The sequence below is a fragment of the Suncus etruscus genome, chromosome 10 (assembly GCF_024139225.1).
Source record: "Suncus etruscus isolate mSunEtr1 chromosome 10, mSunEtr1.pri.cur, whole genome shotgun sequence".
Lineage (NCBI taxonomy): Eukaryota > Metazoa > Chordata > Mammalia > Eulipotyphla > Soricidae > Suncus > Suncus etruscus.
The window spans coordinates 54,926,997-54,953,306 of NC_064857.1; the positions used below are offsets into that span (position 1 = coordinate 54,926,997).

A 26,310-nucleotide genomic window follows, 5' to 3' on the forward strand; every position below is an offset into this window, starting at 1 on the left:
GAGAAGGACCTGATAAACCATACCTTAGTAGTGATGAAATGGAGTATCTGGGAAGATAGCCAACTTCCCTAAGCAATGATTCATACAACAGGCATAGCCTCAGGAGTGTCCCTGGGCTCTGTGAATGTGAGGTATCGACCATGGCTTCTATAGAGATTGAAAGTTGGGCCGGAGAGATAGCATGGAGGTGGGGCGTTTGCCTTTCATGCAGAAGGTCATCGGTTCAAATCCCGGTGTCCCATATGGTCCCCCGTGCCTGCCAGGAGCAATTTCTGAGCATGAAGCCAGGAGTAACCCCTGAGCACTGCCGGGTGTGATCCAAAAAAAACACAAAAAAAAAAAAAAAAAAAAAAAGAAAGTCAAAGTGGCCACCACAAAGATGGAGGTGGGTATCATTTCCTCCCAGACAGAGCTGTCACTTGAAGAGGGGGTAAGAAAATGGTTCCTAGACTGGTGTGCAAGCCCATCCTGTTAAGAGTCCTGGGCACTGGGGCCAGAGAGATAGCATGGAGGTAGGGACAGTGATTTGAATTCTGGCATCCCATATGCCTGCCAGGAGCGATTTCTGAGTGTAGAGCCAGGAATAACCCCTGAGTGCTGCTGGGTGTGACCCCCCCAAAAAAAAAAAAAGAGTCTTGGGCCCTGATGTCCATTTGAGTCACAGAACTAGTTTGTAGGGGAAACGCTTCTTATGCCACCTTCCTAACTTACTCACCATGAGGGCCAGAGCAATGTTCAGCAGGTAGTGTGCTTGCCTGAACTTGCTGACCTGAATTCAGTCTTCAGCATCCCATTTGGTTCCCTGCACCACCAGGAGTAATTCCTGAATGCAGAGCCTGGAGTAAGCCCTGAGCACTTTTGGTGTGCCATCCCCACCCCAACAAACAAAACAATTTATTCTCCAGAAGGCAGCCACCCATCAGTGTAATGACTCTGATGTCCAGCCATGGTGAGGTGCCTTCCTCCCTCTGAAGTCCTTGAGGCTTTCCCAGCACCACAACATCTTGGTAAATAATCACAAGTAACAGACATCTGCGTAATAATGACAACCTCCCCCTCTTCAAACACACACACACCACCACCACCACTACCACTGTCCAATAAAACTCAAAAAAAGATGTTCACAATCATTTAATGGATGTTCCAAACACACCCTTCATGGGGCAACAGGATGAATTCCATGATGGACACTGAGGACCCACTGGTCCAAACCATCCCTCGACCCCTTGCCATTTCCAGACACTTGGGTTATGCCCAGAGAGACTTGGGGAGGAACAACAAGATCACAATGCTAAAGCAATTCCTTGGGATTCTTACTTTCTCTTCCTTCTTTCCCTCCTTTTCCTAAGGGCCTTCTTCAGGGATCTGGACACTCAGGAGTGGATAAGGACAGAGACTGAAGTGGGTAATTCCACTGCACTAGACACAGAAGGGTGCTGCTAACCTCACACCCTAGATGCTGTCTTAGCAGGCACAGGCCTGTTCAATAAATAAAAGGGAGATTTCCAGCAGCCAACGCGCAGGGTAGGGCAAGTGGCCCTGCCCTCTACAACATGCCCACTACGTGTTGCACACCAGTACATCTGCAAAGGGTCCTTGGAGGTTCTTGTTGAAGATGCAGCGGACCCACACCAGATAGGTGGTGAAGGGCTTGATGTTCTCGGTGAAGGTGTGGTTCTGCAGGGTCAGGATGTAAGGCACATAGGTGTTCTCACCCTGCTCCTGCAGCCACACCTCATACTTGACCTCCCGTACCTTCAGGTACTTGAGATTCCACGGGATCTGCCAGGAGACGCTGAGGCGGGCCTCAGAGGCCCCCTGCACTGAGGCCTGGCATCGTGCCTCTCGCACCTTGCCCGGGTAGAGGCCGACTGTCCACTTCTGCTTCCGTTGCCCTGGACGGCCCTTTACCACTTGCCGAATGCTCTGCACAAGGGATGGGATGTCCACCTTGGTGTCCTGGTAGATTCGGAACAGCCATTCTGGGTTGCGGCAGCAGAGGTGCCTGGGGACTTCCTGGCTTTGCAGGATGCGTGCCTGCTCCGCCCGGTCGAGGTGGGTGATGCCCCCCTGGTCCCAGGGCCGCTCGGGGTGTGTGACCGTGTTCTCCGGTATCATGTTTCGCCATGCCACATACTGGAGGTCCATGCCGGGCAGTGTGGCCAGGGTCTTGTAGGGGGTGTAGTGGTCAGGATTGACAGCGTAGGGGAAGAGCTCCACGACAGTGGCTCCCCGGGGCAAGAAGAGGGCAGTGACCAGCTGGGCCCCATGCATGCTGACAAGCATGGACGCGTAGCTGACCAGTCGGACCACGTCCGCAAAGCTGTGATCCTCCAGGGTCACCCTTACCGTCTTCATCTGGAACTCCTGGGCCAGGGCAAGCAGCAGTTCTGCCTCGTTCAGGATGAGTCTATTTTGCGTGCGACTGAAGACCAGGATGTACTCCTCCCCGAGGGGGGAGCCTGTGTGGCTCACATTCAGCTTCCTGGTCATGTAGAATGCAAACTGCCGGATCTCGGTGCCAGAGACAAGGATGTTGGCTTTGGGGCCCTGGGGCTGCACAAAGCCGTACTGGTACCAGGTGGTGATCTTGGAGAGGCCCACGAACGCTTGTGCAAAGCACAGTAGCCGGCCCAGGGACTTGAGCTGGGTCCGCAGGAGCGGCTGTTTGGGGCTGAGCAGCCTGTAGAGGTCAAAGTGCGCCCCTTCGCCCCAGCCCTCCATGAAGAAGAGCCGTGCCTCCTGCGCCAGGCCCGGGAACTGGCGCAGCGTGTAGAAGAGAGGCAGCAGGTCATCATGGAAGACGTGCATCAGGTTGTCGGGGTTGAAGCGGTTGAGGATGAAGGCCACGTCAGGAACAAATACTGGCTTGGGCATGAAACGCAAGGCCGCAGTTGGCAGCTCCACGAAGTTGAAGTACTGGGTGTTGTGGTCCTCGACGGTGGACAGGTCGAGCAGGGCCGGCTGGAAGCGCCGGGAGCCCAGGTTGGGCAGCATGACGGAGATGTTGCCATGGAAGAAGATGAACTCCTCCGCCTCGTTGGAGTAGCAGAGCCACTTGAAGCGGCAGACCCGGTCCGTGTGCGTTCGGCCGCTGCACACCATGTGCGTCCCGCTCTCCGTCAGCATCTGCAGGGCCTTGGGGTAGTTGACCCTTAGCACGGGGGCCTGCTCGGAGGCTTGGCGACCCACGGCCAGCTCCTCCTCCAGGGTGGCCGCATGCTCACAGAGCCGCACGTGCTTCCAAAGGACTGCAGCCAGCACTGACACCAGCAGGGCATTGAGCACAGCTGAGAGGTGCATCCTCGCACACGCTGCGGCCAGGAGGCCCTAGGGAGAAGGTGGCTGCAGGGAAGTGTTGCAGGTCTGGTGCACTTCACCCATCCCTGTAGGCACCCAGTGGCCTAGCAAGCGTCTGCAGGAGAGAAGAAAGAAAAGGCATAGAGAAATAACTGCACCAACAACTATCATGACAATGGTAGTGAGTGAGAGAAATAGAATGCCGGTCTCGAAGATAGGCAGGGGTGGGGGAGGAAAGAGATGGGGCATTGTGGTGAAAATGTTGCACTGGTGAAGGCGTGTTCTTTTCTATAACTGAAATCTAACTATAAACATGCTTGTAGTGTGGTGCTTAAATAAAGATATATGTGTGTATATATTATATGTGTGTATATTATATATATATATATATATATATGTATGTATATATAAAGGCATTGACGACAGGCTATTTGACATAATAACAAGCAACTGCTGCAGGCCCGAATCTGGGCTGGGCTTTGCTGCCCACCATAACCCTGGATCCTGACACTATATGGCATATTTCATGGGGATGAAAGATGAAACTCTCAAAGTATTGGGAGTTGGCCCACAACCTACTTTGGCTGATGAGGTGTTTGCTGACAGACATGCTTCAGATCCATGGTCCTTGGGGGCTGCCAAGTGGAATGGTGGGAGACATTGGTGGGAGACATGAGACCCAGGTCACAACCTAATTTGAGCTCTCCAGTGAACCAATTTCCCTTATATTTTTTAGTGTCTGCCTAAACCCTCAGAACATTCATTTAGAATTAAGACCCGTAGACAAGTCTTGAGATGAAATGAGACTGAATGAGGTTGGGTCCTATGTCCAACTAGAGAGTCCCTGTAGAGGATAGAAAAGAGACGAGAAGCAGTGAAGGCTACATGCAGAGTTAGACAAATGGGAACAGCAGCTTCTGAAATTACCAGGTGCCCTGGGACCTTCCCTGGGCTCTCAGAGACAGCATGGCCCTACTGGACCTGCCTCTTGGACTTCCAACCTCTAGAATTATGCAAGAAAACATTATGGTCATTTCACACCATAAAACAGTGGTGATCTGCTGCAGAAGCCCTTGGGACACAAACACAGAAACCATAAAAATTAACTTAAGAAGAGGCATTATTTGGTGAGGTAGACAGCTAAAAAGGTTGGAGGAGCCCAGGGTTTGATACCTAGCAATGCATGGCAATGCATGGTCCCTTACGTTCTGCTGGAAATTAACCCCCTTTCCAGCAATAAAACAATAAATGAGCAAATAAAAAATAAAAGATTGCTTTTTAGGAAGTTCCATAAGCACAAAAGTTAAGTACTCATTTGGAAAATTCCCCTCATTTTACTGAGAGTGATTTTGACACATCTCCCTCCCAAAATCAAAGCCAATGGCAGCTGTAGTTAGGGTCCAAGGAAGACAGTGGAACCTCACACACTCCATGCAACTCCCCTTTTCCATACAGCAGCCTCATTCCAGGTCCTGCTCTGCTTTGCCAGTGATTTGCTGCTCAGAAACATCTCAAAAAAAAAAATTTTTTTTAAATTAACTAATTAAAAAAAAGAAACATCTCATCTCAAAATTTCCTCCCCTGGCCACTGAGCTGTAGCCTCCATTCACTGGCCTCAGGGAACTTGCTCTACCAGTTAGTTTGATTATTGGGGTGTTCTTCTGGACATACCCTTCTATGCATCACAACTCAGTCCAGTGCTGTCTCCACACAGCCTAAGCCAGCCTGGCTCTGTCCTCTTGAAGCTTCTATAGACATTTCCAGAAGAGGAAGGTATGGCCTGGAAAGTGAGAGGATCAAGCTGAACTGTAAAATTTACTGTGTAGGCCTTATAAACTTAGGGTTCCCAGCAGCAGCAAATGGGATATAAGTGCTCACCCTGTGGTGGTCAGAAAGGGGATTGGTCAAAGACAGAGCAGGTGGTTTACCAATAAAGGCATTAATACTTTACCTCTCATGTCAGGGTAACCCTGGTGTGGCTAATGCAGGGGTGGCGAACAGGATTTTTACCCTCATTCAAAATGGCAAAACGCAATATGTGTTTAATATATTACTGTTAAAATCATATGCTTTTGTGTGAGTGTTTGTCTGTTTTGGCAGGTCACTGCATGGTGTGGCTCTCTGACTCCCAGAGTTTAAAATTTTGGCTCTTTATGTTGAACTTGTTCACCACCCCTGGGCTAATGGATGGATGGCCTTGGGCATCTCACCCTCTATAGGAGTGTCCTGGAGGGAGTTTCAGATCTCCAGAACTTTTCTCGATGCTGAGAGCAGGACCTAGGCTGTGGCCAGCCAGCACACATCTAGACACTCCTAAATGATCTCCAATTTCCTAGGTCAGTCTGCCTCTGTCGTCTCCCTAGGGTTAGCAGAGTACTTGTAACAGTACCAATTTTTACTGAATTTCTCCTGCCATTTAACCTCAATCCCTTTTAACTCTGTTTCCCTAAAAGAGGGTTCTGGGGTCCCCTAGCTGACCTTTAAGATTTCTTGTCTGCATGAGGAGTAGGGATCCTACTACAAAGAGGAAAACTTCCTCACTGTATTTATGCAAATCAACATAATGCCATGAAACATCAAAAATACTAAAGGGGGGGCCGGGCGGTGGCGCTGGAGGTAAGGTGCCTGCCTTGCCTGCGCTAGCCTAGGACGGACCGCGGTTCGATCCCCCGGTGTCCCATATGGTCCCCCAAGCCAGGAGCGACTTCTGAGCGCATAGCCAGGAGTAACCCCTGAGCGTCACAGGGTGTGGCCCAAAAACCAAAAAAAAAAAAAAAAAAATACTAAAGGTGCCAAGAGAAGAGAAAAATCAATGTTTCTAAATTTACAGAACACACAGAACAACCATTATGCATAGTATTTTAAATCCCATTTGGAAAACCTTGATTTCCTGTAATTTCTTAAGGTTCAATTTTTCTAAGAGAACTGCAACATAAGTCTAGAGCTTCTAAGCTTCTTTTCCATAGAATTCTCTATACAAAACATTAGCTCTTTTGTAATTTAGAGATATACTAATAACAATACAGTTTGACCATAATTTTTTCTAACACAACCCTAAACCTACACATTACTTTGTTCTACTTTTTTTTAACTTTCCTCCATCCCAATTTGACTCACACAGAATTTTCTCTTTAAATAATGAGGTGCCCCAAATGGACATTTCTCCAGTATTGCTGTGTTTATGCAAGGGAACAAGCCAAGATTATTCAGCTATCTGGCAAGGTTCAAGGTGAAGGTGGGGATAAAAACTATTTTTCTGTAGCTGATTGAATTAAATGCATTCTAGCATGCTCAACTTAAAGCCCACTCCTCTTGGGTACTTACTGGTTACCATAGACTGGTCAAAAGGAACTAAAAGCTGTAAATGCAATCACTAGTCTGGCTAGAGCGTTACCAGGGACAACTTTCACTAAATAGAAGTAAGGAGAAGTAACTCAGAGCTGTCTTTATTGGAGTTACTGAACCCAGCGGGAGAACCCAGTGGGAGACCTGGACATACCAGGTAGTCTATCAAGGAAGGATACAAGGGAGCAGTAGGAAGGTACCCCTAGACAATAGCCCATCATTTTAAACATCACCAAAAAGCTAGAACCTCCCTATATAATTCTCTTTTTTGGGTTTGATATTTGGCCATACCTGGCAGCACTCGAGGTTTACTCCTGGCTCTGCACTCAGAAATCACTCTTGGCAGGCTCAGGGGACCATATGGGATATCAGGAATAGAGCCTGGGCTCATCCCAGGTCAGCATCGTGTAAGGCAAACATCCATCACTGTGCTATCACTATGGCCCCTATAATCATCTTCATGACCTTGCACGGGGGTTCATCTCCTTCTATAGATGACCCTATGTGGGCTTTGAACTTCCGGCCTTCCGGCTTGGGAAGGATCTCCTTCCTTCCTGGGAGCCGGGAGTCTCTGCCAGCATGGGTTTCGGCAGACCTTCGCTGTGCCAAAGGCCTTTTTAACCAGGCCCAGGGTCGAGGTGCGGGACTTGGGTCACCCCAGTACCCCTCTACCTCCTTCCTCCGGAGCTCCAGGGCTTCCCCTGGGCCACATGCCTGGACAAGCCAGCAAGGTGGGTCCCTTGGAGGAGCTTATGGGGTACACTAGGCTTTCCCCACTCCCAAGCCGGCTCCAGAGGGAGGCTTAAGGTGCAGGCTTTGAACTTCCGCCCGGGAAGGATCTCCTGCCTTCCTGGGAGCCAGGAGTCTCTGCCAGCATGGGTTTTGGCAGACCTCCATTGTGCCAAAGGACTTTTTTATACTTGGAGGAGCTTAACTGGGGGTGGCTGATAGTTGCTCGGCTGTACTAAGGCAGTCACTGGTAATTTCCTATCAGTCTACACGTTCCAAACCGCGTGGGGGCTAGTGCCCCCGTGCGCACAATATATATTAATAGTACTCCATATCCTTAAGATATGTTTTATGTATAGAAAATGTCCATTTTGTATTCTGCTCTTTATCACACCCCTACAAAACTCATTTTTACTCTTTAACTCTCTCACCCCGAACCATCATTACCCCACATTTACCCTATTTTTGTCCCCCCCCCCACATTTACCCTTTTTAACTTCAGTAGTGCACTATCCAAAATCAAAGACCAACGTGGTGCACTGGATTTAACACCTACCCAACTATTTCAAAAGCATAAAACAGACAAGTATGCCCTTTGAATATTTTATATCTATTTTCTTTGACAGCTATATCTCTTACTAAATATTCTCTTATATAGTGACGATTTCCCCTACTTTTTATCTTTTCTTCTCTTTGTGAACTGATCAGTAAGAAATTTGGTGAAAGATTCCCTCAGTTTATAGCTTCTGTATGAACCAAGTCACGGGGACTGTTGGACCTGTTCTTGCAGCCCCCATATGTACCAATAATGCCACATGGCATTATTCCTTGTTTGCATAAGCACATTAAAATGGTGAAATTCTATACATACAAATAAGTTCTTATCTAATAGAGATGGGAACACACAAAACTTGTAGTACAATTGGACCTTACACCCTGAACATTGACATAATGACCTGGCACAGGCCTCAAAAGAATGGGCATTCTCCATTCACCCCTGAACTAGGGAAGCCACCTACGAAACATCCAACATTGTCTATAACATCACCTGGAAGCAATCCTCTACCAGGGAAGACCCTACCGCTGCTCTGACATCGACCTACTCAAAAGAGACTTCCCTTAACACTGAGAAGACTTAACAACAATAATGCCCTGCTTACTGGACAGGGCTCTCTGCATTGCCCTTTAATTGTGAGGTGAAACTAGAGGATGCTCAACACCAGCCTGACTTCAATGTAGGATATGCAGATTCCAGGATCTTTTGCCAACAACAGAGACTGTTTGAAAAATAAAACTGTATTGGCACTACAGACAAGGACTTGGATTAAACAAACTATTTTGCTGGAGCCTAGAGCTGGTCTTATACCAGGAAACTTCAGGGGTAGGGTCTCCTTGTATTTAGACCAAGGCTTTTCCTTTCCACGTCACCCATATTTTGGTGGGCCTATGCAAACAGTAATTGCCACTCTAACACCGTTTTTACTTTACTCCTTTGACTCTAAACCTTTTTTTTTTTTTTTTTTTTTTTTGGTTTTTTGGGCCACACCCGGCAGTGCTCAGGGGTTACTCCTGGCTGTCTGCTCAAAAATAGCTCCTGGCAGGCACGGGGGACCATATGGGGCACCGGGATTCGAACCAACCACCTTTGGTCCTGGATCGGCTGCTTGCAAGGCAAACGCTGCTGTGCTATCTCTCCGGGCCCGACTCTAAACCTTAAAAAAAAAACACTACTTAAACTTTTGAGGTTAACATAAATTAATATGTATATGCATGGAAATGTAAAAAATACTATGCCTTCAATGTTTAAGGAGTTACACAAATATCATGACTTTAAATTGCTTTGTGTACCACTAAGAAATGTTATAATACATCTGGAGACTTGAGGGGCAAAGTAATTGTACATGGGTTCTGTTTTATTTCTTCTTAATGTTCCTTGATTGTATGTTAAAAATTAAGGTGTCAGCAACGGGATTTCTGAGAACTCTGTTTATTGGTGATTGTCCTTCCACAGTAACTTTACCTTGTCCTCTTCCTTTGCATCATTGTTCTCATAATTAAAAATAAATAATAAAAAGAAAAAGAAATGAGAGCTAAAAAAAAGGTAAAGTGATATATGCATGATACCTCTTCATTAACAATATTGCAAACCAAAGTGTCTAAAAGGAAGAAAGAGAGAAGAAAATTGTCTGCCAGAGGGACAGGCACAGTGGAGGGCAGTGGGGAAGGCAGGAGGGAAATTTGGGGACATTGGTAATGGAAAAGGGATGAAGGAATGGGTGTTGGACATTGTATGACCGAAATTCAGTTGTGAACATTTTTGTAACTGACTATATCATGGTTATTCAATTAAAAATGTGTTAAAGAAATAAAAATATATAATTGGAAAAAAAAAAAAAGAAAGATGACCCTAACCAGTCAGTTTGGAGCCTATTGGCAGACAGATTAAAGTTTTGTTTAGCTTTAAAAAATAACAGTAGTTTATAACCTAAGGAGTAAAATTAATATCCATGAGTTCAAATTAATATGAGTAATTGAATAGACAAATAAGGAAGAATGTCCTTAAATTCCAATTCCAATTTATAAATGTAAAGGCAATAAAAAAGATAGGAAATCACCATTTGGCAAACATCACAGAAATAATTGTTCCAGGCAAGAACACTGATGGATGGTAAAATTAGAAAATAAAACTAAGATGAGAATCAAGATATCTGCATAGTCCCTGGGAGAGAGAGATTAATTACAAAGACAAAATAAAGAAATGTCACTGTATAGAAGCTGGCAGACATCCCTGGGTCAAGTAATTAACACACTCAATATGCACCCTATATATAAGGCACTTGGAAGAATTGGTATGGACAGAAGACAGGACAGGCTAGCCTACAATGACATTATGAGGTATTCTGGGCTCAAGGATTATCATTCAATGGGAAAACTAGTAATGCAGGAATATGGTGAGTAAAACACAAGAACCAGGATCAGACGATCTGATCCTCTAACTTGAACACTTATAAACCAGGCAGATTACAAAATGATTGGAGGAAATGGATGTATATCAACAGCCAACCCTTTCCTTGCTGATGGAGCAATATTGAGATACTTTACCTGGGCTCTTAGAGAGTCCCCTGATGGACCATGGGGTCCCTTCAGTGGCAACAGGCCTGGCACAAACTCCCTTCCCATACCCAACCCCATCACATCTCCAGGCCTGTTTCTGTTTAATGTTGGGCAGGAAAGGGCCCTTTGGAAGTACACCTCGAGAAACCATCTCACCATAAAAGGTCTGGAAAGATAAAAAAACCATACATGCAAATGTTTGCAGAGATGAGATGGACTTCTGAGAGAAGCCATCCTGACGGACAATGGCCAGACCCAGTCTGGAGATGGCCCACAGGTGGATGACACCCCATAAGATTGAGAGACACATGCTCCCTCCTCCCCAAAAGCTGGCTGTCCTCCTTTACAGCTCCCCAGCTATGTGTCTCCCCAAAGCTGAATCAATTATGGAAAAAACCCTGTGTGATAACTTTACAAATAGCTCAGCCATTGAATTCTTTTTTTAACATTATAATTACATTGTAACTTTTATTTTTTTCTTTATTTAAGCACCATGATTACATACATGATTGTAGTTGGATTTCAGTTCATAAAAAGAACACTCCCTTCACCAGTGCAACATTCCCACCACCAATGTCCCCCATCTCCCTCCTTCCTAGCCCCTGCCTGTATTCGAGATAGGCATTCTACTTTTCTCACTCATTAATATTGTCATGGTAGCTGTTAGTGTTGTTATTTCTCTAACTGCACTCACCACTCTTTGTGGTGAACTTCATATCGAGAGCTGGTCCTTCCAGCCCTCAACTCTATTGTCTCTGGACATTATTACAATCATGTCCTTAATTTTTCTTAAAACCCAGATAAGTGAGACTATCTGTGTCTTATCTCCCTCTGACTTATTTCACTCGGTATAATAGATTCAATGTACATCCATGTATAGGAAAATTTCATGACTTCATCTCTCCTGACAGCTGCATAATATTCCATTGTGTAAATGTAACAGTTTCTTTAGCCATTCATCTATCGAAGGGAATCTTGATTGGTTCCAGAGTCTGGCTATTGGAAATAGCATCTCAAAGCATTGAATTCTGAAGCTGCCCACACCTCCAGCCCCATTCTATGTGTGAGCCCTCTTTCTTTCTTTTCTTTCTTTCTTTCTTTCTTTCTTTCTTTCTTTCTTTCTTTCTTTCTTTCTTTCTTTCTTTCTTTCTTTCTTTCTTTCTTTCTTTCTTCCTTCCTTCCTTCCTTCCTTCCTTCCTTCCTTCCTTCTTTCTTTCTCTCTCTCTCTCTCTTTCCTTCCTTCCTTCCTTCCTTCCTTCCTTCCTTCCTTCCTTCCTTCCTTCCTCCCTTCCTCCCTCCCTCCCTCCCTCCCTCGCTTCCTTCCTTCCTTCCTTCCTTCCTTCCTTCCTTCCTTCCTTCCTTCCTTCCTTCCTTTCTTTCTTTCTTTCTTTCTTTCACACTAGGATTGCCCGTGTCCTTTAGAGCATGATATCTCCTAACTTTCAGTGTGCATGTACACACACACGGATGCATGCACATTCTGTCTTCTCTCCAGAGATCACATGCTCTGGAGGATTAGGACCCTCGCTCAATAAAATGATTTCACTTCCTTTACTGTCTTCTCAAGAAATACTCAGGGGCCTGGACACAGCTAAAGGTCTTTTCTTGGACTTCTTCCACTGCTAGAGCCTTGCTATGCTGCAATCTGAGAATTTTTGAGACCCACAGCCTCCAGAATATGTGATGAGAGGGCCCAGATCAGCTTCAACAGTGGGTCTCAGTAGTAGCTTGGCAATCATCAGAGTGGGGTGGGCAGGCTGGAATGTCCATCCTACACAGGACCTCATGAGATGGGACCTAATCTGATCTTCCTAGGCATGCAACCCACTCAAACATCAGGATTGGATATAAATAACTTACTTTCACTTGAACCCAGTCTTAGAAGAAAATCCAATTGGAGATATAAATTTGGACAAAGAGGTCACAGACCAGGTCAGTTTTCATTTTGTTTTTTTGTTTGTTTTTGTGTTTTGGGCCACACTCATTTGATACTTGGGGTTACTCTTGGCTCTGCACTCATAAATCGTCCCTGGCTTTGGGGCACCATATGGGACGCTGGAGGATCAAACCGCAGTTAGTCCTAGGCTAGCACCTACAAGACACTTTACCTCTAGCGCCACCTCTCCGGCCCCACCAGGTCAGTTTTCATTGTGACTCAGACATGGAAGGACTGCCAGTCTTGGTGATAGCAGGTAGAATTGTGGGAGAGACCTCATGCCACTACTGGCTCTGGTCTGGGAGACCAAGACAGACACCCTGCACCAAGGCTGCCCTCAACAGGTTGTGGCTGACTGAATGCCTGGGATACTCACTGCCTGGTCCTGCACTTGAGTGACTAGTGCTCACAACATTCCATGCATTGACTGTGTCCTAGGACAACAGCAAAGATAGGTGGTAATTCCCACATCAGGAATGTGGAATGAACCTCCCTTCACTGCTCCTGACTACTAAACACGCCATCCTTGGTACTTCATGCTGAAGTAGTTGCTTCCTTTGGACCTTAAGAGCAGAGTTGGCATTGCCACTCCCTTCCCTGCTGTCCCTCATCCTCTCTCTCCCGGTAAAGCCACATTAAAAGTCACTGTGTGCAGACTGGCAAGACTACATACTCCCCCAGTCCTAGCAGAGGGCCGCTGCCCCACCACCACCCTCCCCACATAGCAACAAAGATTATGTGTCCCATTCTCCACTAAAGAGACCTAGACACTGGCCACAGGGCCATGGGTCAGGCTATGACCCTAGGCATTTTCAGCAGGGCTGCCTATCACTATGAGGCTTCTCGGATAAGAAACAAGGAGGGGGCCCGGAGAGATAGCACAGCGGTGTTTGCCTTGCAAGCAGCCGATCCAGGACCAAAGGTGGTTGGTTCGAATCCCGGAGTCCCATATGGTCCCCCGTGCCTGCCAGGGGCTATTTATGAGCAGACGGCCAGGAGTAACCCCTGAGCACTGCTGGGTGTGGCCCAAAAACAAAAACAAAAACAAAACAAGAAACAAGGAGGACTCAGAGGTGGGGACCTCGTAAGGTAATACAGTTAGTCTCCAAGTCCTGACTGCCTATAGAACTAGAAGAGCAAGATCCAATTTTGAAAGTCTGGACAATTCACTTCTGGGGATGAGGACAAAGCCAGCCAACATGTTTTATTCAAACTGGCCTTTCCTTGTTTTTGGCCCCAGAAGCACTGATTCGAAGGTCAGTCTGACTCAGCAGCCAGCTCAGAAGTGCCTCTCTGGAACCATGAGCAAACACTCCTTCATGTTCAATGTGAAAGGTTATCAACACTAAGTCTTCTCTGACCATTAATTAGGAAAGGCAGAGGTGGCAAAAGAGCACATTCACCCTGCTGTTCAAATATACCAGTCAGAAATTGAGCTCCCATACAATCCAGCTATACCACTTCTAGGGATATACCCTAGGAACACAAAAATACAATTAAAAAAATCCCTTCCTCGGGCCCGGAGAGATAGCACAGCGGTGTTTGCCTTGCAAGCAGCCGATCCAGGACCAAAGGTGGTTGGTTCGAATCCCGGTGTCTCATATGGTCCCCCGTGCCTGCCAGGAGCTGTTTCTGAGCAGACAGCCAGGAGTAACCCCTGAGCACTGCCGGGTGTGACCCAAAAAAAAAAAACCAAAAAAAAAAAAAATTCCTTCCTCATACCTATATTCATTGCAGCGCTATTTACAATAGCCAGACTCTGGAAACAACCTAAATGCCCCTCAACAGATGAATAGCTAAAGAAACTGTGGTATATATACACAATGAATATTATGCAGCCGTCAGGAGAGATGAAGTCATGAAATTTTCCTATACATGATGTACATGGAATCTATTATGCTGAGTAAAATAAGTCAGAGGGAGAGAGATAGACACAGAATAGTCTCATTCATCTATGGGTTTTAAGAAAAATAAAAGACATTTTGCAATAATTCTCAGAGACAAAAGAGAGGCTTCCAGCCCACAACATGAAGCTCACCACAAAAAGTGGTGAGTGCAGTTAGAAAAATAACCACACTGAGAACTATCATAACAATGTAAATGAATGAGGGAAATAGAAAGCCTGTCTAGAGCACAGGTGGGGGTGAGGTAGAGAGGAGGGAGACTTGGGACATTGGTGATGGGAATGTTACACTGGTGAAGGGGTGTGTTCTTTATGTGACTAACACCCGACTACAATTATATTTGTAATCAAGGTGTTTAAATAAAGTTATATACAAAATAAAACAAATACGCCAGTGTCCCCATCCAAAACTTTTTTTTTTTTTTTTTTTTTTTTTTTGCTTTTTGGGCTACACCCGGTGACACTAAGGGGTTACTCCTGGCTTTGCACTCAGAAATCGCTCCTGACTTGGGGGACCATATGGGACACCGGGGATCGAACCAGGTCCAACTTGGGTCAGCTGCGTGCCAAACGCCCTACCACTTGTGCCACCTCTCTGTCCCCCATCCAAAACTTTAACCACATGGCCTAAAGTTATTTAGAACACTTCCCTTGCTTGCTTTTGTTTGTTTGTTTGTTTTGGTTTTGGATTTTTGGGCCACACCTAGCAGCCCTCAAGGGTTACTCCTGGCTCTGTGTTCAGAAATCGCTCCTGGCAGGTTCAAGGGACCATATGGGATGCCGGGCATCAAACCCAGGGGAGTCCTGGGTTGGTCACATGCAAGGCAAATGCCCTACCACTATCACTCTGGTCTCCCTACTTGATTCTGATTTTAAAAAAGAAGAAAATAAAAACAAAAACCCCTAGTCTTGAATCAGGGAGAAGAAGCTGATCTTTCCTCCTTCATGGAAGCATCATAAGGCTTCTTTCCTGTTTTCATCTTATTTCGTTTTCCTGTTTTTATTTTGTGTCAGGGAAAAAACCTAGGGCTTCATAAAAACCAAAGCCCACGTTCATCACTGAGCTCTATTCCAGACCCTCTAATGTTGCATTGATTTCTCCAAAACCATAGCCATGGGCCTAGGACTCATGTGCATCTCAGGAGTTGGCCCCTCCTCTCAGGTCAGCCTTGCAGAACATAGCAGCATGGATGCCAAGGTCACCCCACTTATTCTCTGTTTCAGGCAGCAGACTGAGGACCCGATTTGGTATGAAGTACAAAGAACTGCATGGCTCAGACAGGGCAGAGCAAAAGTGCAAGAATACTTTTTTTTGTTTGTTTGTTTTTTTGGGGCACACCCGTTTGATGCTCAGGGGTTACTCCTGGCTAAGTGTTCAGAAATTGCCCCTGGCTTGGGGGGACCATATGGGACGCTGGGGGACAAAACCATGGTCCTTGGCTAGCGCTTGCAAGGCAGACACCTTACCTCTAGCGCCACCTCACTGGCTCCAAAGAATACTTTTCAAAAGACAAGAAAAAAGACAAAAGCAAATTCCTGAAAAATGGAGGACATTTCAAACCTCACTCCCCATTTCACTCAGCTCCACAGACATGAGGAGGACCCCATTTGTCCTGAGAAGCACTACAAGGAGGTATCACTACTACCACAGCATCCACAGATGCTGCAAGAGATGGGAAGCCGAGGGGTGTAGGGAGGAGGGCAATGGAGTGAGGTGCCTGCCATGGAGGGGTGGGGTGATGGTCTAGAGCTATTCATCTGGCTGTGGGAACAGGTTCCAAGACTGGGGGTTCCTGGCCAGCTCCAGACACAAGCTCAGACTAGGATCTGATAAGGTATAAAAACGTCAAGATTTCTTACTTTTGCATGAAGGGGGGGGCGGTGTATGGGTCACACTTGGCAGTGCTCAGGAATCACTTCCAGTGGGACTCAGAGGACTATATACATGACAGCGGGGATTGAACAAGGGTTAGCCATATGCAAAACAAGCTGTACTATCTCTTCGGATTTCTAGGCTGAGGGCAGGGGTATAAACTCACACACCATGACCAAATGGCCAGGCCCATCTGGCTGATATTTGTCTGGGGAAGGGAAGAGGGATCTGTTTGTATCCGGCGGCTCAGGCTGCCATCACAAAATACCACTAGAGAATTTAAACCACAGAACTTTATGTCCTCCCTATGGAGGCCAGGGCCATGCTTCCCAGCACACCATGAGTGGGTGGAGACTCTGATCTCTGTTCCTTTCCTGCTAAAGACACTAACCTGTAAAAAAAAAAAAAAAAAGAAAAAAAAGGGGGCCGGGCGGTGGCGCTGGAGGTAAGGTGCCTGCCTTACCTGCGCTAGCCTAGGAGATGGACCGCGGTTCGATCCCCCGGCGTCCCATATGGTCCCCCAAGCCAGGAGCGACTTCTGAGCGCATAGCAAGGAGTAACCCCTGAGCGTCACCGGGTGTGGCCCAAAAACCAAAAAAAAAAAAAAAAAGACACTAACCTGTTCTACTAGACCAGGCTTCTCTTATCTGAGACTTCCTTTTACTGTAATGATCCCCTTATAGGCTCTATCTCCCTAAAATCAGTCATGGAGGGAAAGAGAGCTTCAGTACATCATTTGCAAGCAGAGACTCAGGGTTCAGTCCATAATGTCTCACTCCCCTAGCCTGGAGAAGCTAGTAATCCATTAGAGATGGGAAAGGTTCTAATTGGTAACTCATAGCAACTGTTTTAATAGAGTGAAGATGATGTGTGTACCCAAGGGCTAATGAGGCAGCCTCCCCACTGGCTGTGAACAGTTCACATGCAGTTCTGTCTAGAAATATAGAAAGCCCTGCCAGACTCCACCTGCCTCCCCTCTCAACCCCCAACTGCAGGCCCCTACTCTCCTTTGGGCATGGGGCTGTGGGGGACAGGGGTTGTACCACTGGTACCACCAGACTTTTTAGGAGTCTCCAAGACAAAAAAGGCTATGAAGGCACCTCCCCAAATTTTTTTTTTTTTTGGTTTTTGGGCCACACCCTGTGACGCTCAGGGGTTACTCCTGGCTATGCGCTCAGAAGTTGCTCCTGGCTTCTTGGGGGACCATATGGGACGCCAGGGGATCGAACCGCGGTCCGTCCTAGGCTAGCGCAGGCAAGGCAGGCACCTTACCTCCAGCACCACCGCCCGGCCCCTCCCCAAATTTTTTTTCATTTATTGACAGGATAACAACTATACTCTTCAGGACTGTTATTATCCCATTGAAAACCAAGGACACATTCTCCTGTATGTTACTGAAAATGTGCTTTTATCCTAAAAGCAGGCTGAAAATGCTTTTATAAATGTGCTTTTTTATCTGAAATGCCTGCACCTGGAGGGTCAGAGGACATTTCGCTTTAGGAAACATGGGATACTTGCAGAGAAGCACAAAGAAGTATGCCAGGCATACTGATGCATGCCAGGCAGACATGCTGGGTGAAGACAGGCATCCCCAGGAAGCATCTGTAGGTGAGTTTGAAGGGGTCTTTGTGGTAGCAAGATACAAAGTAAGAAGCTGATATTGTAGGTGATGACATGGGGGTGGGGGGCATAGTGTAACTGGGGGCAAAAGAATCCATTTTGAATACAAATAAGCCCAATGGCTCATTTGAAGACATTTAAGACAGAAAACCCATCCAAGGGGCCCAGTCTGGAAAACCTTTAAGATGCAAAATTGCAGGGATAAAGAGTATATAAAGTAGTAGGCTGATAAAGTACTTCTCACATGTTTCCAACCTGGGTTCTGCCCCAGTACCTCATAAGGGTCTGAGTCCCTCTAGAACTCACATCAGTCAGTCCTGAATTTCCACCAGGCACTGTCCCAGGCGAGGGAAGTGGGAAGAGAAAGAAGGGGAAGATGCCTGTATCCAGGCTTCCCTCTACATCTCTCCTCCCCACTTCATATGAATCAACTACAACACCTGCATGTGTCTGCTGGTCCCCTCCAGCAAACACAACTACAAATCTCTGCCTACAGCCAGTGTCACCAGGCCCCAAGAGCCCACCATACCCTGGGCTCTGCCACACTCTGCCAACACTCTGGTCTATTCTGTGGTTCGGAATCCAGTTCAAAAAGAATCAGAGCCTTCAGTGATTGACTCACTCTATCTCCTCCAACCTGGATGGCTTCAGGATCTTTTCCTGACCTTCATGACCCTGAACTTTAGAACAATCCAGACAGTTATTTTCTGGAATGTTCCACAGTTTGAGCATATCTGCTGTTTCCTCCTGCTCAGACTTCAGTTCAGGAACCAGAACCAGCACTCGCTAAACTATTTCTTCTAAAACCTTGAGTCCTGCTGGGATGCTTAGATGGGGGCCCTCGGTCTCAGAAAGGGCCTTAAACTGCTATCCTGTGGCAAACTGATGCTGAGGGAGCAGGCTGCTTTCCTGGAAGGAGAAGCAGGGTCTAGGGCTGTGAGCAAGGCAAGATAGGGCATGAGGTGTTATGCACAAACCAGGCTTCAGGCACAGAATTGGGGACACATAGTACCCTGAGCATGGCTGCCACTCTGTTCAGAGCACTCATAGTGAGCTCCTCCCAGCTTTTCCTGCAGGCTCTAGAAATGCAGAATCTTGGGTCCTATTCCAGACTCATCATCCCTGAATGGGAGGTGGCATCCAGGGAGCCAAGTTTTACTACAGCTCCCACAAGATGCCATATGTGTACTCCTTGTGAAGAACTCAATTTCCTGCTTCTAAATACCCAATGAGGGTATTTCCATCAAGGCCAGGATAAACAACCTATTCAACACAGGGACATCCTCCCATCCCTCATGTCTTGATTTGATCCAGACGATGCCTAAATCTAAATTCTATGCAAAACTGTGTTGGCTGGAATCCACATTTAGAAACAGCCTGCAATAATACTCTTATAGTCCCTCCTGAGAAAAGTTTCCTCAACCTGCTCCTTTTCATACAAAATGCTTTGCTTGTGATCTTGAAGAGGCAAAAACTTAGATTAACAAACAGAACCCAGAATGATCTCCCAGGACAGCTAAAAAGATAAAAAGGAGAAGCCAGAATCTATAGGAGATGCAGAAGAGGTTGCATCTACAGGTAGCTCAAAAACAGAAGTCTGGACCCACAGTAAGATGGTAGCTGCCCTGAAAATAAGTCTGGACAATTTCTCAGGTTCCTTCCAAACAGCACCATAGGGACTGTTTGGGACACATTAACTTGTCATGCCAGCCCAGGGAATTTATGTCAAAATTTCCCGCAATGCCCTCACCACACAGACACACACACTTAGGTCTCACAAAATCCTCCAAACACTGGTACTATTATTTTACTTTCATTTTTTGTAATATATCATATTTATATTTCATAATATATAATATTTATATATAATAAAAATATATAACAATTTTATTTCTTTGTATTTTAAAGAGGCTTAGTGGAGGTAAGTATTTTGCTCTAGGACTTTGTTTTATGGCCTTGCCTGGAGGTGCTCAGGGATTATTCCTGGCTCTGTGCTTAGGGGCCACTCCTTGGGATGCTCAAGGGACCACCTAAGGTGCCAGAGACTAACATGGAGTCAGAAACAAACAAGGTAAACACCTGACCCTCTGCACTATCTCTCTGGCTCCAAAGGGGAGCAAGGACCTTTGAGGCTTAGAGTCTTATAGGGGGGGGAGAGAGAGACAGAGAGAGAGAGAGAGAAAGAGAGAGAGAGAGAGAGAGAGACAGAGACAGAGACAGAGAGACAGAGACAGAGACAGAGAGACAGAGACAGAGACAGAGAGACAGAGAGAGAGGAGAGAGACAGAGACAGAGAGAGAGAAAGAGAGAACATCAGAGCAATATGGCATTTTTCTAACTCAAGGACAGAGCTGAAGTGGACAGCTCTGGAAATACAGGCCCATAGGCCCTCCACTGTAACTTAGCAACCCAAGAGCTCTTGTGTAATCACTCCCTACTGGGGGAGGCAGAGTGATCCCCGTGGTGGCAGATGGCTCAGGGAGATGGGGCCATGTTCTTACCCAGAGGATATTCTGAAAAGCCTACTGGGGTGATAATTACCCTTAAACAACTAATGTGAAATTCCAAGTCCTCTGCTTTTTAAAGCAAAAAAAAAAAAAAAAAACCATAGTTCCTTCGAAATGATTTGCTTCATTTTATGAAAGACATTTTATGGGGTTCACCCACAAGGGCAGTCACATGAAAAAAAGGAAAGTACTAACTCCTTCTCATGCTCAGGCTGGGGGGCCTTCCCACCTTAAGGCAGAGCCAGGCCCAAAGAAGCAGTCCACAGCTCTGGTTTATTCCCAGATGCTAGACAAGGCACTTTCAGAACATGACCAAACTCCTCAGTTCTCCTCAGATCCTCCTCTTCCTGGACCAAGGGGCCAAGGGGTTTTATGGCCAGCATTGCTGGGGGCCACAGGGCTTGCTTCTAAACCTTCAGAGATGGTCCCTTCAGCTCCCCAGTTACAGAGATTCCACCCAGACTATGCCAACTCTCATGTGGGAGGAGTGCTCCTTCTTGAAACACAAAGCATAATCCCCCCAGCACTCCAAATGAAAATGAGAACCATACAGGGTAAAGGGCTAATAAGAGGCACTGGTTCTGAAACTGAGACACCATTGAGTTTCAGTTCTGTCCCCCAGCAGCAGAGTTATATGGTTTTTCTTTTCTGGCATTTAAAAAGCAGTACATAGGGGCTGAGAGATAGCATGGAGGTAGAGCATTTGCCTTGCATGCAGAAGGACGGTGGTTTGAATCCTGGCATCCCATATGGTCCCCTGAGCCTGCCAGGAGCGATTTCTGAGCGTAGAGCCAGGAGTGACCTCTGAATGGTGCCGGGTGTGACCCAAAAACAAACAAAAAAAAGCAGTACATAATGACTGTCCACAATTTAATGAGTTTGAAGGTAAAGGTACACCCATGAAATCATCATAATCTAAGCCACAAACCTTTCCATTATTCCAAACATTTCCTTTTACTCTCTTGTTTTGTGCTGGGGAAAAAAAAATACTTAACCTAAAATCTAGCTTCTTAGCAACCTTTCCTGTCTATCAAACAGCACTGTTAACCATAGGCTGTATAGCAAATCCCTGGGACCTCATCAACCTATAATATGAAACTTGTACTGTTGGACTAATGATCTCCTTTCCTCTTTCCCTGTTCCTGCTTCTGAGGCTGAGTTGTTTTATTTTTTAGAGGCCATATGCAGTGGTGCTGAGGATGGGGAGTAGGGCACATGCAGAGGTCATTTCCTTGATGCTTGGTTCAGTGCTGGGGGCTCAATGGTTCAGTGTTCAGGACTGACAAGGACCACTCTAGTTGGGGGTGCTTAGTGGCCACTAGAGCCACACCCAGTGTTGATCAAAAGACTATGCAGCATTGAGTATCCAACTCAGGGCCATCCAAATGCTGGTGTATAAAGCCAAATCCCTATCCTCAATTTGAATATTTGCTTCACCTTATAACTGGTAATGTGTGAGATTTGTCTCTCTATACCTGTAAACCTTGGCACAGTGCCTGGCAATTAATTTTGTAATATTATTAATCAGGATGCTATAACAACTCTGACAAGTCAGGCACAATGTTCAGTGCTTTCCATGAATTGTCTTGTTTATTATCCCCTATAAACCTAAAGTAGGTGTTAACAATCCCATTCCACATCTGAAGAAGTCTATGTAGAGTGAACCAACCTTATGTCACATGGCTATTAAGAAGTGAGGCAGGGCCCGGAGAGATAGCACAGCGGGTGTTTGCCTTGCAAACAGCCGATCCAGACCTAAGGTGGTTAGTTCGAATCCCGGTGTCCCATATGGTCCCCTGTGCCTGCCAGGAGCTATTTCTGAGCAGACAGCCAGGAGTAACCCCTGAGCACCGCCAGGTGTGGCCCAAAAACCAAAAAAAAAAAAAAAAAAGAAGTGAGGCAGGGGAAAAAAAACACAAGCTTGACTCCAACATATAGGTTGACATTTGTGAGGTTTGCCTTTCACACGTATTATTTTATCCAATAAATTAAACCCCCCTCTCAGGGAATAGGAGGGCCCTGTGGGAGATACTGACAACCAGAGTGACGAGAACCCTTGGGAATGGTTTGGTAATTAAATTTTCTGGTTAGTTCCATATTCTCTAGATACTTTTACCTATTGCTAAATATCCTATGTTTTGGTTTTGTCTTGGGGCTATCCCTGGTGATTTTCAGGGGTTACTCTTCATTCTATATCCAAAAAGTACTCTGATAGGGTTAGGGTGCCAGAGATCAAACCTGGGCTGCCTGTGTGCAAAGCAAGCACCCTAACCACTGTACTACCTCTCAGGCACCATGTTATTGCTAAATATTCTAAAGAAGAATTAATAACAAGAACATCTATCCACTTGAGTCAAGGATCTCTGCTCTCACTTAAGCTCATCTTTCCTGGTGTGTGCTAGGTGCTACAGCAGCTACCCTGATACCTATCTCAGGGACAGAAGAGGCTACGAGTCGTTCCTGGCTCTTTCAGCCATAGCTACTTACATTCCTCCTCTGAAATGTAAAAAGATGAGCTGGAAGACTGCCTAGATCACTTAGATCAAGATCTAGGAGCTCCGGAAAAGGCAGCTTGTTCCAGCTTTGAGCTGGCCCTGGGTTCCACTCTCTCCTCCACTTACCACTATCAACCAGGGGCTAACACCAGCTGTGTTTTTACTGTGTGCCAGACACTGAGCTGGGACACTAGGTAAAAGACTCACAGTGATAGGTTTCATAGATGTTCATATCAACGGGACTGGGAGGAGGGTCCTATTGGGGAGGGGGGCACACCCACTAGTGCTCAGGATTTACTCCTGGCTCTGCGCTCAGAAATGTACTCATGGCAGAATCGGGGGACCATATGGGATTCAGGGATCAAACTAGCGTTGGCCACATGCAAAGCAAAGGGCCTACACCTACCAGCTGAGCTATCTATCTCTCCAGCCCACAGGAGATGTCCCTTTATGCTCATTTTGCAGAGAACCTGTCAGATGCTGAAGGATGCATACCTTGCTTAAGGGCACAGGTAAATTTTGGGCCAAGATTTGGGTGCTCAGCACATGGAGTCAGCACTGAGTTAGTGAATGAAGCCTCCTCTGGTGTCAGGAGTTGGGAGCGACTTAACAAGATTAAGCCCCTAGTCTTTCCACTCCTGTCTCACTTCCCCCCAAGAGTTGCATAAAGTAAGCTGGCACTGGTTTCTCTCTACAGAAGGCAGGTCTCAGGCCCAGGAAGCTGAACTGGGAAGGGGGTGTTTAGGGGGACTGGAGAAGAGGGGTCAGGGATCCACCGGGCCCTTCTAAGAGTCTAGTCACAGCACCCCACTGAGAGTGGGTCCTGTGGCGCAGGGATGGGCTGCAGTCATGCCCACGACTGCCCTGGAGGGTGTGCACAAGGCCCGAGCCCCTTTCGGAAAACCTCTCCTGGCTTCCAGCCCCCCAACGCCTTCTGCGCATCGCCAGCCTCAAAGCTAAGGCGCAATGGCAACGCTTGGCGAGTGCCACAACCACGCATGCATGCGAAGGGCTTCAGCGGGCAAATGTGGGGGTACCACCCGCTCCAGGAACGACCCCTTCCTCCTCGCCACCTCCTCTGCCAGCATCCTGCTACACACCTCCTCTCCTCGGTTCGGCACGCTCCCCGAAGATCCCCCCGACTCTCGGCGTTTCGTGGCGTCGTCTCCTGGGGACGAGCCTTACAATGCAAACTCGGGGGGTTGCACCCCGAAAGGGCAGGGAGCGCGCGCGTCTCACCTGCAGCTTCAGGGCTGAAGCCACCACCCCGCCGCCGCGTCCGGCTGGGCCGACACCGCCTCGCACCGGCGCCGTGACCCAGAGGCCCCAGTGGGAGCCTCGGCTCCGGCGCCCCCACACCCCGATCGCCTTCCCCGGGCTCCTCCGGGCGCCAGCATGCGCCTTCCCCGCTGGCCGGCCTGTCAACCCAGCGCGACGTCTTGGCTGTGCGCATGCGCGTGCGCGGCTTCGGGTCCCGCGGCCCCTGCGGGCCAGCGTACCACCCGTGGCGCTCGGAATCCTGGGAGCGGAGGTTCGGCTCCAAAGACACCGGCCCGCAGACCTGGGGTTCCTGGGAGTCGTAGTTCTCTCTGCCCAAGGCCGATGTTGAAATGAATAGGAGCCCTGATCATTTAAGTGCGAGTTCAATCATAGGCAGATGACACTTATAAAACATAGTATAAATTGTTTGTTACAAATATGGAAAGCGTCCCCACGTTCTTAAAAATATTTTCGGGGGTAGGAGGAACTTAAAATACAAACAGTACCATTCTGCTGCACAATTCCAGCTCTCCTATTCATTGCACTGTCAGTTGTTCCATGGCAACACTCCCAAATTCTGGTTACTTCTCTTAAAAACTTTTTTTTTTCTTTTTTGGCTTTTGGGTCACATTCCACTTTTGGGGCTCAGGGTTATTCCTGGGAATAGCTCCCTACTATAGAGATTTTCTAACTCCCTGTTTCTCCACTGGCTTTGAATCTGAGTATAACTTTAAGGATCATAATAAACTCGGGCATTTCTTTTTTTTTCTTTTTTTTTTTTTTCTTTTGGTTTTTGGGCCACACCCTGTGACGCTCAGGGGTTACTCCTGGCTATGCGCTCAGAAGTTGCTCCTGGCTTCTTGGGGGACCATATGGGACACCGGGGGATCGAACCGAGGTCCGTCCTAGGCTAGCGCAGGCAAGGCAGGCACCTTACCTCCAGCGCCACCGCCCGGCCCCTAAACTCGGGCATTTCTAACTGAGCAGTTATAAATAGGTTCCTTAAGTTTCTTCATTAATTTAATATATACTTATCTTATATTTTCTGAAATAGCTGAAATATGTAGGGATACCCTATATCAGGACAGCAGAAGTTTGGAAAATAATAAGGAAGGTTGAAAACTGCAGGAATGTACACTACTTAGCCCCAGGGAGGGTGAGGAAGCAGAAGGAGTAGAGACTTAAGAATTTAAAGCCCTTGACAGAGAAGGCAGAGGAGACGGTAGAATCACACCAAATGAGAATTCGTATAACTTCTCCAATCACAAATTAAAAGGCAAGGTATTTAATAAGTCTATGAGTCAATCTTGGTGTAAACTGAACACAAGGGACCAGAGAGAGGTTCTGGGTGTGTGCCTTGCATGCTGCTGACTAGTTTGATTGATGGCACCGTATACGGTTCCTGAGCATCACCAGGAATAACACCTGAGTACAGAGGCAGGAGAAAGCCCTAAATACAAGTGGGTGTGGTGTGACTCATGATACACACAGAAATATACTAAATAAAACCACAATATCCTAACCCTAACCCTAGTCTAACCCTAACCCTTTAGCCCTCTAATCTTCACCCTAACCCTAATCCTGTTCCTCAGGACCTTCAGAATTAAGGGGATGGACACTCATTTTAATATTTTAGGAAATCTCACACCCGATTCCAACTATGTCAGTATTGTTAATATTTGTGGGCCAAGTTGCAAGTCAGTTATCTTCTTGTATGACTGATACATCTTATTTTCGGAATTACTCAGTCCCTCATCCATGCCACCAAGATGGTTCCTTGGAAAAGCAGAGGGGCACTCCAAGGCTTTTGAATGCTTTTCTGGAGTCATATCCTATAATCTCTTTTTTTTTTTTGGGGGGGGGGGGTTTGGGCCACACCCGGCGTTGCTCAGGGGTTACTCCTGGCTGTCTGCTCAGAAATAGCTCCTGGCAGGCATGGGGGACCATATGGGGAGCCATATGGGACATCGGGATTCGAACCAACCACCTTTGGTCCTAGATCGGCTGCTTGCAAGGCAAACACCGCTGTGCTATCTCTCCAGGCCCATCCTATAATCTCTTAACATACAAAGAGGCCATAAAGGTTACTGGGCCTTGTTTCTCTGAGTTATCACCCACTTCTAAAACTACTCAGTTCTTCTTTTTTTGTTTTGTTTTGGGGCCACACCCGTTTGATGCTCAGGGGTTATTCCTGGCTATGCACTCAGAAATCGCCCCTGGCTTGGGGG

At 46.9% G+C, this 26,310-nt stretch overlaps 1 protein-coding gene across 1 annotated transcript; it reads right to left on the reverse strand.

Moving 5' to 3' along the window:
- Positions 1 to 1,115: 1,115 nt before the first annotated feature.
- On the reverse strand, positions 1,116 to 24,248 carry POMGNT2 (protein O-linked mannose N-acetylglucosaminyltransferase 2 (beta 1,4-)). Its single transcript, XM_049781753.1, has 2 exons — positions 24,062 to 24,248; positions 1,116 to 3,415 (listed from the first exon to the last, which is right to left on the reverse strand). The coding sequence occupies exon 2, from the start codon at positions 3,301 to 3,303 to the stop codon at positions 1,561 to 1,563; it is 1,743 nt and encodes a 580-aa protein (XP_049637710.1). The 5' UTR covers positions 3,304 to 3,415; positions 24,062 to 24,248; the 3' UTR covers positions 1,116 to 1,560.
- Positions 24,249 to 26,310: the final 2,062 nt, after the last annotated feature.

Bases quoted from the DNA above. Each gene is read 5' to 3' on its own strand.
- POMGNT2 (XM_049781753.1), bottom strand. From the start codon at position 3,303: ATGCACCTCTCAGCTGTGCTCAATGCCCTGCTGGTGTCAGTGCTGGCT.